The following is a 12,714-nucleotide window of genomic DNA, read 5'->3' as shown; positions in this document are numbered from 1 at the left end:
GACTTATGCCTCGTGTTTGTGTATTTGTCTCAGCATATGTTGTGTGCTTGCGTGTGTGTTTGTGTGTGTATGTGTGTACAGGGTGTCTAAGCATTGGAGAATGTGTCCATGTGGTCTTTCCATGCAGGTCTCAGTGTGTCTGTGGCATGTGTGTCTGTTAATGTATATGTCCCTCATTATGTCTCTGGTGTATATGTGAGAGTTATCTGTGTGCCTGTGTCTGAAGACCTCTACTTTGGGAACTCTGGCAGATAAACAGGCATCCACAGACATCTCAGACAAGAAAAATTAATAAATTCCTAATGGTTTCAGAGTGGATTTGGGGGAGATACACTCTCCTCACTCAAAAAAGGAATTGAGTCCTCAGAAAATGAGTTCCTAAGGTGCTTATGAGAGATTCCAAGTCTACTGAGAAACTCCCAGAGGTGAGGTGACTACTGCTGGTGGTGGAAAGTTATGTTGGGTTTCTAAGGTTTCCTTTTGGGTATGTGGATTCCAATTAAATCTCCCTGTAGGGGGCCAGCGGCCTCTGGTTGTTGTCTACTGGGCCCATCTACCATGCCCCCATCAGGGGTGAGGAAGTGAACCCCTACCCCAACCCACAAACATCTCTGCAGTGTGAAACTTCTCCAACCCACACTGCCCATGGAAGAAAGTGCACCCTACTGGGTACATGAGGTCCTTCCAGATTGGCTTCAACTTTCTATTCTGAGGAGTACTAGGAGCCTGTGGCCTATAGAAATGGTCATTGACTCATTATTGAGTCAAATTGCTTAACCTCTCCAAATTTTACTTTCCTTGTCTGCAAAATGTGGAGAATTAGAACTACTTCATAGAAGTGTTTTGAATACTGGAAAAATGTAAATAAAATATATTAGTAGAGAATATGCAAGGGACATTTTAAAGACTCAATCATTAGAATCAAGTATTAATATTTTATTAATCATGGAAAATAAACCAGAAACTTAAATTCTTGCTTTATCATCATCCTAAATTCTTGCTTCTTCCTCACTCACCCCTCATAGCCAATTTCTGAGATTCCACCTCCTAAATCTCTCTCAAATCGATTCCTTTTTTCTTCCCTCTCCATTTGTACTACTACAACCTTAGCATTTCAACACATCCAATCAACCTCTTTGTTTGTGAAGTTCCCTATCCCTGTCTCTCTGCCTGGAATGTCATTCTTGATCCTTTCTATTTGGTTCACTGTTACTCAAACCTGAGGCTTCAGCTAGGTATCACTTCTTCCAGGTAGATCTTGGCTGAGTTAGGTGTCCTGCCCCAATTTCTATGTACCCATAGTCTTGCCTATCAGAGCCTGTATCACACATGCTGTTCTCTATTTCTCTGTTTATTCCTCTGTCTACCCTATTTAGCCTGAAAATTCAGTGAAGACAGGAATGAATTAGATCAATTTCCACCTCCAGCATCACTCCAAAACCTGAAATAAGGAGGGATTCAATAAATGTTTACACCACATGTGGACCAGAAATAAGAAGCCACCAAACTTATGATGAAGAAATTTCATATTTGCTTGCATATATTTTATAGCAAATGTATGTGGTATACAGAACAATGCTGTATAGCCCTTTTCTAGCTATGTGTATTTCTGTACCTCTATATTTATATACACATATGTATGAATGTACACACACATACGTGTCTGTTTCTATAGAGGCATATCTAGCAGGCAAGTAAGTAAGTTAACCTACCCACACGCAAGTTATTTACACAAGTGGTGAAGCTTTTATGTTGATGCCTAACAATCATAACCTGTGCGCTGCTGCCCAGTGCCATTGTACCTACAGTGCAGGTGAACAATGGAGAGGAAACAGCTCCTTTCTCAAAGAGCTCATGGAAGAACCTGACCCTGAAGAGAGATTGCTATACCACCAGGGTTGGGTCCTTCATGTCTCCCTCTTCCTCATCCCTTATAGCCAGTGCACCATCAAGCCCTGCTGATTCCACCTTAAATTTTTTTTTTTGAGACAGGGCCTTGCTTGTCACTCAGGCTGGAGTGCAGTGGCATGATCACAGCTCACTGCAGCCTCCACCTCCCAGGCTCAAACAATCCTCCTATCTCAGCCGCCTGAGTAGCTGAGGTCACAGGCATGCACCACCACACCCAGCCAATTTTCAAATTGTTTGTAGAGATGGGGTTTTACTATGTTGCTCAGGCTGGTCTCCAACTCCAGGGCTCAAGTGATCCTCCCACCTAGGCCTCCCAAAGTGCTGGGATTACAGGCATGAGCCACTGCACCTGACCTGATTCCACCTTTGAAACATTCCCAAAGTCCTTCACTTCATCTCCAATGCCACTACTCTGGTTCAACATGCCCCCACCTCTTACCAGACTAATGCAATCAACTTCTTACTGGTCTACATGTTCATTCTGGCCTTCTTCCCACCAAGTTTCCACACATGCCCAGAGTGGGCTTTCTTTAAAAATGTGCATCACAGTCAGACTACTCCTACTTGATGTGGACCCCATCAATGGCATCTCATTGTTGTTAGGGCAGCATTTGAATCCCTCAACATGAACTATAAAGCCTGGTGGCCTGGCTTCCTTTCAAGCCTCATCTCCCTTTTCTCCAGATCTCACTATTGCTGTCCCAGCCTCTGTGCTATTCTTTCCTTCAGTTCCCTGAACTTGCCATGCTCTCTTCTTATCTCTGGGTCTTCACATGAGCTATTTTCTGTCTCTGAATTAGATTTATTTCCCCACTCCCCAGACCATTTCGCCTCCTTCTTATGTCACCTCTAGCTTCCTCCAAGAAGCTTTCCTTCTAAATCTCCCACCACCAAGTTGAGTCAGGAGCACCCTCACCCTCTGATCCTCCATAATCCCTTCTACTTCTCCTCTCATAGCCCTTTGTCACACTGAGATGTAATGTCCTATTTACTGTCTGTCTTTAGGATGAGGGCAGAGACTTTGTCTATTCTGGCCTTCACTGGATCCCCAAGACATAGAATAAGGTCTGGCACATGGCTAGTTGTCAAAAAAGTTTGTTGAATTAATTAGGCTCCCCATAGGGGCTGGAGCAGAGGCAACCCAGGGGATAATCCCAGACTCAAGTCACCCCCTCCACACAGGAGATTCACCCCACGCATCTCACCGCATCAATCTCATTCAGGGCCTTCCACTGCTCATAGGGGACACCCAGGGCCTCAGCTGTCTGGATGGTCCTCTTCATGTGACTGGTCCACACCTTCAGGGAGCTGATGCCCTGGGACTGAATGAAGTTGGCCAGGGCATAGGCATACTAGTGCGTGGGGATGCAGAGGAGGAGAGAAGGGGAAAAGGAGAGGTGAGAGAGAGCAGGGTGGCCATAAGAACAAGCTCAGATCTGCCACAAATTGAGTGGTGATGAACAAGCAGAGCAAAGAGTTTAAATGTTCCAAATTTATAAAAAGTCATACTCTTTCCCATGTGATGGTAGGCCAAAGGAATAGAAAAGAGCATGAGTGAGTGAGTGAGAGAGAGAGAGAGAGAGAGAGTGCGTGTGTGCGCGTGCGCTCATTGATGATTGCTCACCAAAGCCCCTACTTGGTTATTCATTCATTCAAACAGGCCCACCTCTAATATTTGTGGAGCCTGGGACAAGAGTACCAATGGAGGCACTCCATGCACAGTCTATCTCTCCATTTCTGGCTCTATCCTGCACTTCTATGTGCCTTTAGTATAAGCTTGTGGATAACCAAGTCACACAACTGAGTTCTGTCCACATTTCCACCTCCACTGATCCCCATGCTCCACAAACAGCAACCCCTTGGTCATGTTATATGGCCTGACCTCAGGTGGACAGACTCTGGGATAGGCCCATGTAGGCACTGAAAGCAGACTCTAGACAACAAGGGCAAAGAATTCTAGGGTTGGGGGTACCAGAGTATGGACTGGAAGTAGGGGTTGTGGCATTTGGGAGACTTTACTTTTTGACACTGTGAACACTTATCGCTTAAGCGGGGTTCCTGGTACCCAGGTTCTAGGGACATTCACACATGTATTGAGTGTTCATGGCCCTGTGCTGGGTGCTGGGGTGTTCTTGTTCTTGAGACACGGCCAGTCCAGTGAGGGAAACACTGGCAGCACCGAGGGGAACCATAAAGGGCTGTGGGAGCCCAGAGGAGCTAGTGATTTCCTCCTCTGTGTATAGGTGTGTTGTTAACCACTGATGGCATGTGTTAGGAACATCTGCACAGGTGCATAGGTCCAGGCACACATTTCTATATGCAGATATAGGTGTTTCATACATACATTTCATTATGGAAATGAGTCAGGAGTCAGTATGCTCCGGTGGAAGGAGCCGTTGACAGGGAGGTAGGAGCCATAGGTTAAACTCCCTCAGCTCCCTTACATGGTCCCTTGTGCTGTCAGACACATCCCTGCCCCTCCCTGGCCTCATATCCAAAGAGCACCGGCTCACCTGGCCTGCTGTCTGGAGGCCGCACTTCAGATAGTGGATGGGGAGTACCCCGACCACAGCCTGGTACACAGTGGGTGCTGCACAAGTGAGAGCTATCTCGACAGGGAGGTGCTTTGTAAACTGGGCCTGGTGCTCTGTGAGAAGCATGAAGGTGGCATCAGCTGTGTGCATGCACACACACACAGGTTTGTGTGCAGGGAGGCGTGCCCTGTGGAGACAGCCACGTGTCCAACTGGGCTCCGAGCTGTGTGGGCAGGGCCAGGCTGGCTCCACCCAAGATGGCCCTGGCTGCAGGGGCTGCCACGGGCCGGGGTCACACCTCCAGCAGCCTCTGACTCTGCTCTGAGGAGTGGGACATGAGGGAGTCACAGGTTAGAGTCTACCTTGAGGGGAGGCTGTCAGTCTGGAGGTAACAGAAAGGGAGACACCAGGGCGTGGCCATCCAGGGTAGTGCCTTGCCTGGGGCACCCCCCTATCTCCAGTGGGGGAGCTGAGGGCAGGTCAGTAGGCCCCGCTTTCAGCCCTGGCTCTGTCTCATCCTGGCCACCTGCCCTGGGGCTGCTCTCTGCTTCCTCATCCATAAACTGGTGGTAGGAATGCCCACCTCACAGACCTGTGGTGAAGATGAAATGAGCCACACGTGCAGAAGCAGATGGCACCGTGACTGCATAGGTGTCCAATAAATGACAATCATGACAACAATTGTCCATCCTGCACTTCATTTCCCACCTGTTCCATCCCCAAGTGGTCCTGCCAGCAGGAACAATACCTGTGCTAACAAGCCCAGGTGCAGGACCAAATGCTGTGGAAATGGATCCCTGTATTTAGCCAGCAACCAGAACATGCAGGTCACTGTGCTGGGCTGGGGAGAAGACACTCAGGCCAGGAGAGCCACACATGGGCCAGAACTGGGAGAGCTGGAGCCCAGGGCATGGCAACCTGCCTGGGAGGGAGGAGAGGATGGGGAGGGCTTTCTGGAGCAGGTGCTGGGCCTTGGAAGGGAGTGGGGAGGGCAGGAAGGACACTGTCATGGGTGGGGACAGGGGCTGCCAGTGTGACACCTGTGTTGGGGTGAGGTGGGGAGGGCAGAATTGGGGAGAAGAGTGGTTCAAGGATGGGTCTCTCAGGGCAGCTGTCTGTGCCACTGATGGTCACCCACTGACAGAGGAGACAGAAGAGGGTAGACTAGGTGGGGGAGCTGCACCAGCAAAGGCACAACATTGTGAGAAAGATGATGGAACCAGTCAGGAAGGGCAAAGGGAGTCACTGTCATGGAGCAGCTGGCTTTGGGCAGGCCTTGGGTGCCAAGGCCAAGCTCTTAGACCTGCAGAACAGGTGGCATAGGGAACCATTCGGCGGCTGGGAAGAGACTGAGTGGCTGATGGATGGAAGAGTAGGAGTGATGGAATCTGCTTCTACCCCATCCCTGGGTCATCCCACCTCAGGACCCAGAATGTGGCCACCACTACACCTCCAGCCCACCTAGGACAGCCCAGCCAACCCATCTGGGTGTATGTGGTCCACCCTACCTGCTTGCCACGAACTGAGAGGCCAGAGTCACCTCCGATGCGGCCTCTGAGGTTGAGATCACTCTCACCATGCCGGCATAGGTAGATGGAGCGAGGTGTGACGTGGATATTCATGAGGTAGTAGACTGTGCGGCTCTGGATGTGACCCTGCACTCGGTTCACCATGTAGCGTGTGCCCACGTCGAAGATCTTGATGTAGGACAGGTGGCTGGGCCAGACCCAAGCAGGAGCAAGGGCAGCTCAGGGGCTAATGGTGGTAGGGTTGACCCCAAAAGAAACCCCGAACCACACACCCTTTCAAACCTCTTCCACAACCCAGCTGTCACCTAATGTGATGCCATGCCTTGCCCTGTACCGAGTACCTGTCCTAGAGACTTGGTTATTGGCCACCCAAAGGAGCTCATTATATGCTATTTCCCCCTGTCTCCTTCCTTCAGCCTCAGCTTGAGCCAAACTGCCTTTTCACTCATCCTCTTACAAGCAGCTGGGTTCTCTCTTCTGGGGTTCGCATCCCTAACATAGTCAGAGAGAAGCAGTAATCCTTTGTATCCCTGGCTAACTCTAATGTCTTACTGGCAGCTCCTGACTTGTTCACTCCCCTACCCTTTCTGATCCTGAGTTGAGCTCTTCACCTCTCTCTCTCTCTCTCTCTCTTTTTTTTTTTTAAGCCTCTGCTACATATTGTCCTTTATACTCAACACACAACTACCAGATTGCGTCTGTGTGCATATGTGTGTCTGTGCATGTGTGTGTCTCTCTCCTCACTCAGAAGGGGGGCTTGGCCTGGGTTATTTTCCTATTTGCTATGCAGTCAACAAACATACTCCAAACATAGTCCTGTGTTCTAGGCATTGTGCTTGGCATGGAGACCCAGTGTCTGTGCTTTGGGAGCTCTCTGGCCAGTCAGGAACAAATACTTGGAAACACATGATCAGTGCTCAACATTCATTCTATAAACAGTCATTCCCTCCAAGGTGTGCCAAGTAGTGTGGCATGGGGTTACAGAGGTGGTCCACAACATCATTGGGGAACTTGTGGTCCTTGTCCCAAGTTCCTTACCGTAGCCTCAATTCTGTGCTCTGTCATGAACTAATACCTATACACTGAATGATATTCAAACTGTTCAACCACCTGTTTGTGTAGAAGCTGGAGGGTGGAGTGTAGGCACTGACTAATCAGAAGACTAGAAACATGGAGCAAGACTTCTGAGGCCTACACTGTACCAGGCATTAACTCGTTTAGTTGTTGGCCTGTACAGAGTTCGGAGAAATCCCTAGGAAGAGGAGTGGAAGGCTGGGGCAATGGGGTGACACCAGCAGCCCTGGTTGCATGGTAACAAAACCAAGTGAATAGAAAGAGCTGCACTGCACTAACCCGAGACAGGTAAGGTTGCCGACAGGTTTGGTTTCAGAAAGCCTCTCCCTAGATTTTCCTAGAGAAGTCCTTTATGCTGCACCACACTCATCATGCCCACCTGTGCCCAATGGCTTCCACAGGGCACTTGTATTTGTTGAATATTTTCTGTGCATCTGGCAGGGAGTGGGAACTTTTAAGCACATGAATCCTCATATTACTACAGAGCAGAGATTATCACCTCTGTTTTAAAGGTGAAGAAACCGAGGCATAGAGAAAGTGATTTTCCCAAGGCCACCTTCTCGGGAAGAACCCCAGAATACTCCCCCCTCCAGTAATTTCTTCTAGAACCCTCAGTGCCTAGGGGTAGAAAATATCTGATGCAAACTTGTGGCCTGGCTACTGTCTGTTCCTAACACTAGGTCCGTTGAGGCTCTAGGAGCTTCCAAATTCCTCAGCTTAGTCTGATTTTCTGGTTTTGCCTTCTCACACTGGGCCCGGTTGGCCTCACTTTATGGTCCCATGCCCATACCCATATCTTCTCTGTTTCATTCTTGTCTTCACACCTTTGCTATTACACTTGGAATATTTTCTGTATTTCTCTACTCTTTTTCAGATTTAACTAGGCACTTACAAAGTGCTATTCTCTTTGCCTGATTTCCAAAGTTGAGCTGCTATGCATTCATACCTCAAGAACCAGCATATTCACTCTTTAGGAAGCCTTTTTTGAGACCAGGATCATGTGAAGTCATTTAGAGGTGTTCCACACCAAAAATAGTAGAGTAGTTAATGCCTACCTCCATCCAAATTTTTAATTTTATTTTAAAAATTAAAAAAAAAGTTTTAAATTTTTATTTAAAATAAAAATTATAAACTATAGAATATGGGGAGATTCTCCCAAGTTCTGGTTTTATATTTTTCCACTTTGACTACCTTGATGCTGTTTTTGAAATATCCAATATTATAAAAGCCTTTAAGCCAGCTGGGTGCAGTGGGTTATGCCTATAATCCCAGCACTTTGGGAGGCCAAGGCAGGCAGATCATTTGAGGTCAGGAGTTAGTGACCAGCTTGGCCAACATGGTGAAACCCTGTCTCTAATAAAAATATAAAAATTAGCTAGGTGCAGTGGTGGGCACCTGTAATCCCAGCTACTCAGGAGGCTGAGACAGGAGAATTGCTTGAACCCAGGAGGCAGAGGTTGCAGTGAGCCAAGATCATGTAACTGCACCCCAGCCTGGGTGACAGAACGGGACTCTGTCTCAAAAATAAAATAAAATAAAATAAAATAAATAAATAAATAAATAAATAAATAAATAAATGTTTTTAAGATAGCTCTTTTTCTCAGTTTGGTAGCCCCTATCTTGCTGGTACCCTATGTGTAGTCTGCTTATTGGGTAATCAAGCTCTTTTAGACCTTCTTCCTCCAAATTGGACAGGGTCCCATGTTTCTACAGCCCACTTGGTTTACTGTCACCAGAGTTGTGACCAACTGTGTACTCATTGTCTTCTCCAACTAACTGGACATTCTGTCAAATTAGGGACAGCCCTTTCCTCTTTTGATTCCATGTTCAGGGCTGGGACCTGATGCATAGACTGTAAATGTCTGTTGATAGAAAAATGATGACATAAAGCTGACCTTCTAGATTTGTCTTCTTCTGGCCCAAACTAATTCATCAAACAGCAACCTAGCAACCGCAGGGTCTGGGCCCAGGGCTGGGGCTTTGTCAATGCCGTTCTTTCACTTACACCCTCCACTCCGGCCTTCAGGCTCCTTTCACCATATGCTGTTAGCCCATGTCATTCCTTTGTGATAATTTTCAAAAGCCGTACTTTCCTCAGGGTCACACAGCCCTACTTCAGCACACATCTTGGTGAGAGAAGCGAGTGTACCCTTGACCAGGGTGCCTGTGCAATGAACAATCTGCACAACTGGGATATGGGTTCGAACAGATATTGTGCTACTGATTCGTTCATTGTGTAGCCCAAAGTAAGCCTTTGATTTAATCTGGGTCTCAGTTTCTCCATCTAAAGAGTGGGGCAATAACAGTGCTGATCTCTCGGTACTTCAATTGGGTAAGGCCACTCTTTAGATTTCTTAGAGTGGTGATGACCATTTGAAGCCTCTTTATACTTCTCACTTGGGGTCTCTTCTCATCACAACACATTTTCAAAGAGAGTAGGGTTCTGGGAACATTCTACATCTAAAACTCACATCTGCTCTCTCCTATCTTTAGTTGGTATTATGACAGAGCATTTCTTGTTTTTTTTTTTTTTTTTTAATGGGTGTTCTCATATGTCAAAGCACTATAGAAGCTACCCGAGGATAGAACCCACCTCTTTTGCCCCTATTTATACCCCCTACATATACCACAGTCCAAAGGGTCCAAATACTTGTTGATTGATGAGACATGGGAATGTTGTGAAAAGAGACATGACTAGGAGACAGAACATGTAATTAGAATCCTAGCTCTACCCCTTGTGATGGGAGCTTGGGAAAGTAATTTCAGTTCTCTAAGACTCAATTTCTTTTTCTTGAAATTTTATGATCATAAGACTTATCTCAGCCTCCTTTACAGAAGTCCTAAGGGATTAAATGTAAGAAAGAAGGTAAACATGTTTGGAAACTGAAGTGCCATTCATGTGTGAAGAACACTTTTGTAATAATAATCGCAACACCCACAGGATGGGGGCATTTGTTCTGTTCAGGAGGGGGTCCTGAACTGTTCATATTGCTCAGGAAAACACTATTTTAATCATCTTAGGAACACCTTACACGTCAAGGAATCAGAGCTGAAAGGATCCTTGAAGAAAGATAATCAAGTTCAGTTTCCTGATGTTACAGATAGAGAAGCTGAGGCTCAGAAAGGGAGGATATTCCCTCCAGGTTCTACAGGATATCAAAACTGGGCAAAAGATCTAGACCTTGACTTTGGGGTGCTGGCTCTTACCTGTCCAGTTCCTCATCCAAGGGTTGGTAGTTGACCTCATAGCACTCAATTCTCTTTAGAAAGTCTTCCAGAACCTTTTCACGGTCACAGTCTACATAATCGGGGCTGCCAAGTTTCACTTGCTGGGATCAGGGAGAACAGAGGTATCAAGGGAGACATTGTGAGACAGAGTCTCTGATGGTTTTCTTTGGAAGGTTCTTAGAGACCACTGAGTACAAGATGCCTCATTATAAAGATGAGGAAATTGAGACCTGGAGAACACATCTTGCCTAAGTTTACAAAAATCAGCCAATTGAAAAGAAGCTGGTTGTGTGACTCCTCATTCCTAATCTCAAAGAAAGCCTGTTACATTATACTCAGTCGCAGAGCATACACTGCTTATAAAAGAAGAACATTTATAAGAGGACCAGAAATTGTGATGTGAGAAATGGCTGAAGAAGTGGAACCAGAGATCTTGTCCAGGGGTCATTACGGCTTACATGTATCAAGTGTTTACCGGGAGATTATGACATGCTGTCTTTGGATTTCGGAAGACTGGCCTCTCCTAATTCACCAATACCCACTGTCTCCTCCCACAGTCCTCATCTCAGGTACTGGCACTATCACCTACCCCATCATCTGCTCCTAAATGTAACCTGGGAGTCATCCTAGATGTCTGTCTTTCTATCATCCCTCACCTCTTAGCAGGTACCAAATCCTCTCCACTCTATCATCTCCTCTAAACAGCCATTCATTCTTGCTTGTGCTCACTATAGCTGTGTGCCCAATTACTTTGTCTATATACTTTTTACTTCTAATGTATTCACCATACTGGCAGCCAGAAGGGTATTTCTAATATGAATATCTGGCCAAAGTATTCTCCTGCTTAAAGCCCTTATACATTTTGTCATAACTTTTAGAAAAAAAGTGTGAATTATTTTAGCAGGCAGCTCATGGCTTGTCATGATTGGGCCCCAAATTATTTCTTCAACCTTATCTCCCATGGCTCCCCTATTCCTCCACACATTTGACTTTAACCAATTTAAGCTACTTATAGTTCTCCGGAGATGCCATACTTAGTATATGCTTATATCCTTATTTTCCATTCTTCACGCACCAAATTCCTATGTGTTCTTCAAGGTCATTGGAAACTGAAGTGTCATTCATGTGTGAAGAACACTTTTGTAATAACAATCGCATATATCCTTATTCGTTTTAATTTTACCTCCATTAGGAAGGCTTCCCTGATTTCTGCCCCCATGCAAAGTCAGGCCCTCAACACTGTCTTCCCAAAGCTTCCTCTGTTCCCTCATATCACCTCAGTTCTCAGAGTTCTGTACATATACTTGCCAGTCTTCCTCACTAGAATATATGCTCAAGGGAAGGACTCTCCACTATCCATATGTATGTCTCTAATGCCCAGAATGGCCAAGTCCAGGTATATAGTCAATTTCTGTTGAATTGATAGATAGATAGATGGGAGGATGAAGAGGGAAGGGAGGAAATGAACATGCTGTATGCCCCAAAAGGTTAAAAAAATTACCAATTAATAAAAATTACAAGGAGGCAGATTCCAGCTTGACTGGACCGCATTCATTGAAAGCAATGGGCCCCTTATCATTGCAGGTATAAAAAGAAAATCTAGATATACATTTAGGTAAGACTTCAAGTATCTGATGGAGGGTAGAATAAAATTGCCCTTAAGGTCTCTTCTGTTCTTGAGCTCCAGTAATTTGATGAAGTGGGGAACAACAAAACGTGGTAAATGACCTAGTTCTAGACCACATGCCTAGAATCTAAGAGCAGTGGTAGTTCTGGTATGAATTTTGGGGTAGAATAAAAAATGTAGGCTTTTGAGGCAGACAGCCAAGCCTGAGGTCCAGTCCCACTTCTATCCCTTTCTGTCTGTATGAATCTTTGACAATTCATTTATCCTTTTGGAACCTCAGTTTCCTCTCTCTAACATGGAAATAATCTGTAATATGCAGTTTTGTTGTGAAAATTAATGACAGTCAAGTCTGGTATCTGGAGCATAGAAAGGGCACTATATATGTTGGCTTCGTTAAAATTAATAGAGTCATTGTAGGCCAGGATGGTTACGGAATGCTTCCTACAAAAACTAGGAGGAGAAGATCAGGGAGGAATACTTTCTTTAATCTCATGGAGTTGCCTTAAGCATAATCTCACCTCTGCCTTAGGCATGATCTAAGCCTAAGGCAGAGCAAAGTGGAAAAGTAACTGGTGGTCCTTACCCTGATGTTTTCTGCAATTACGCCAGGGTCATTACAAATGGACTCAATGAAAAACACCTATAAAAGAAACAGAAAAGAGACTTCCAGCAGGAAATTATGTTTGATAGGAGCTGAACATAGCTTTACTCCTTTTCAATGGTTCTAAATCATCTCCAGGGGCGTCTCTGACAACATAATGCTCTCATACAGTGGTACTTTCAGGCTTCTGAGTTTCATGAGGCAGACTGG

The 12,714-nt window shown here is 45.8% G+C and overlaps 1 protein-coding gene across 6 annotated transcripts in view; it reads right to left on the bottom strand.

Annotated features, from left to right (window-relative positions):
- Window positions 1–12,714, bottom strand: part of LOC105493771 (6-phosphofructo-2-kinase/fructose-2,6-biphosphatase 1) — a 57,077-nt gene that overhangs the window by 12,230 nt on the left and 32,133 nt on the right. For all 6 annotated transcript variants that reach the window (XM_071088922.1, XM_011761649.3, XM_011761647.3 and 3 more), the window contains 4 exons: window positions 12,487–12,543; window positions 10,256–10,377; window positions 5,954–6,161; window positions 3,117–3,263 (listed from right to left, as the gene is read on the bottom strand). In XM_071088922.1, the coding sequence (XP_070945023.1) occupies window positions 3,117–3,263; window positions 5,954–6,161; window positions 10,256–10,377; window positions 12,487–12,543 (534 nt within the window). The remainder of the gene's footprint in view (window positions 1–3,116; window positions 3,264–5,953; window positions 6,162–10,255; window positions 10,378–12,486; window positions 12,544–12,714) is intronic.

Source organism: Macaca nemestrina, chromosome X (assembly GCF_043159975.1).
Source record: "Macaca nemestrina isolate mMacNem1 chromosome X, mMacNem.hap1, whole genome shotgun sequence".
In the NCBI taxonomy this organism is placed as follows: domain Eukaryota; kingdom Metazoa; phylum Chordata; class Mammalia; order Primates; family Cercopithecidae; genus Macaca; species Macaca nemestrina.
This window is presented reverse-complemented; position numbering and strand designations above follow the sequence as displayed.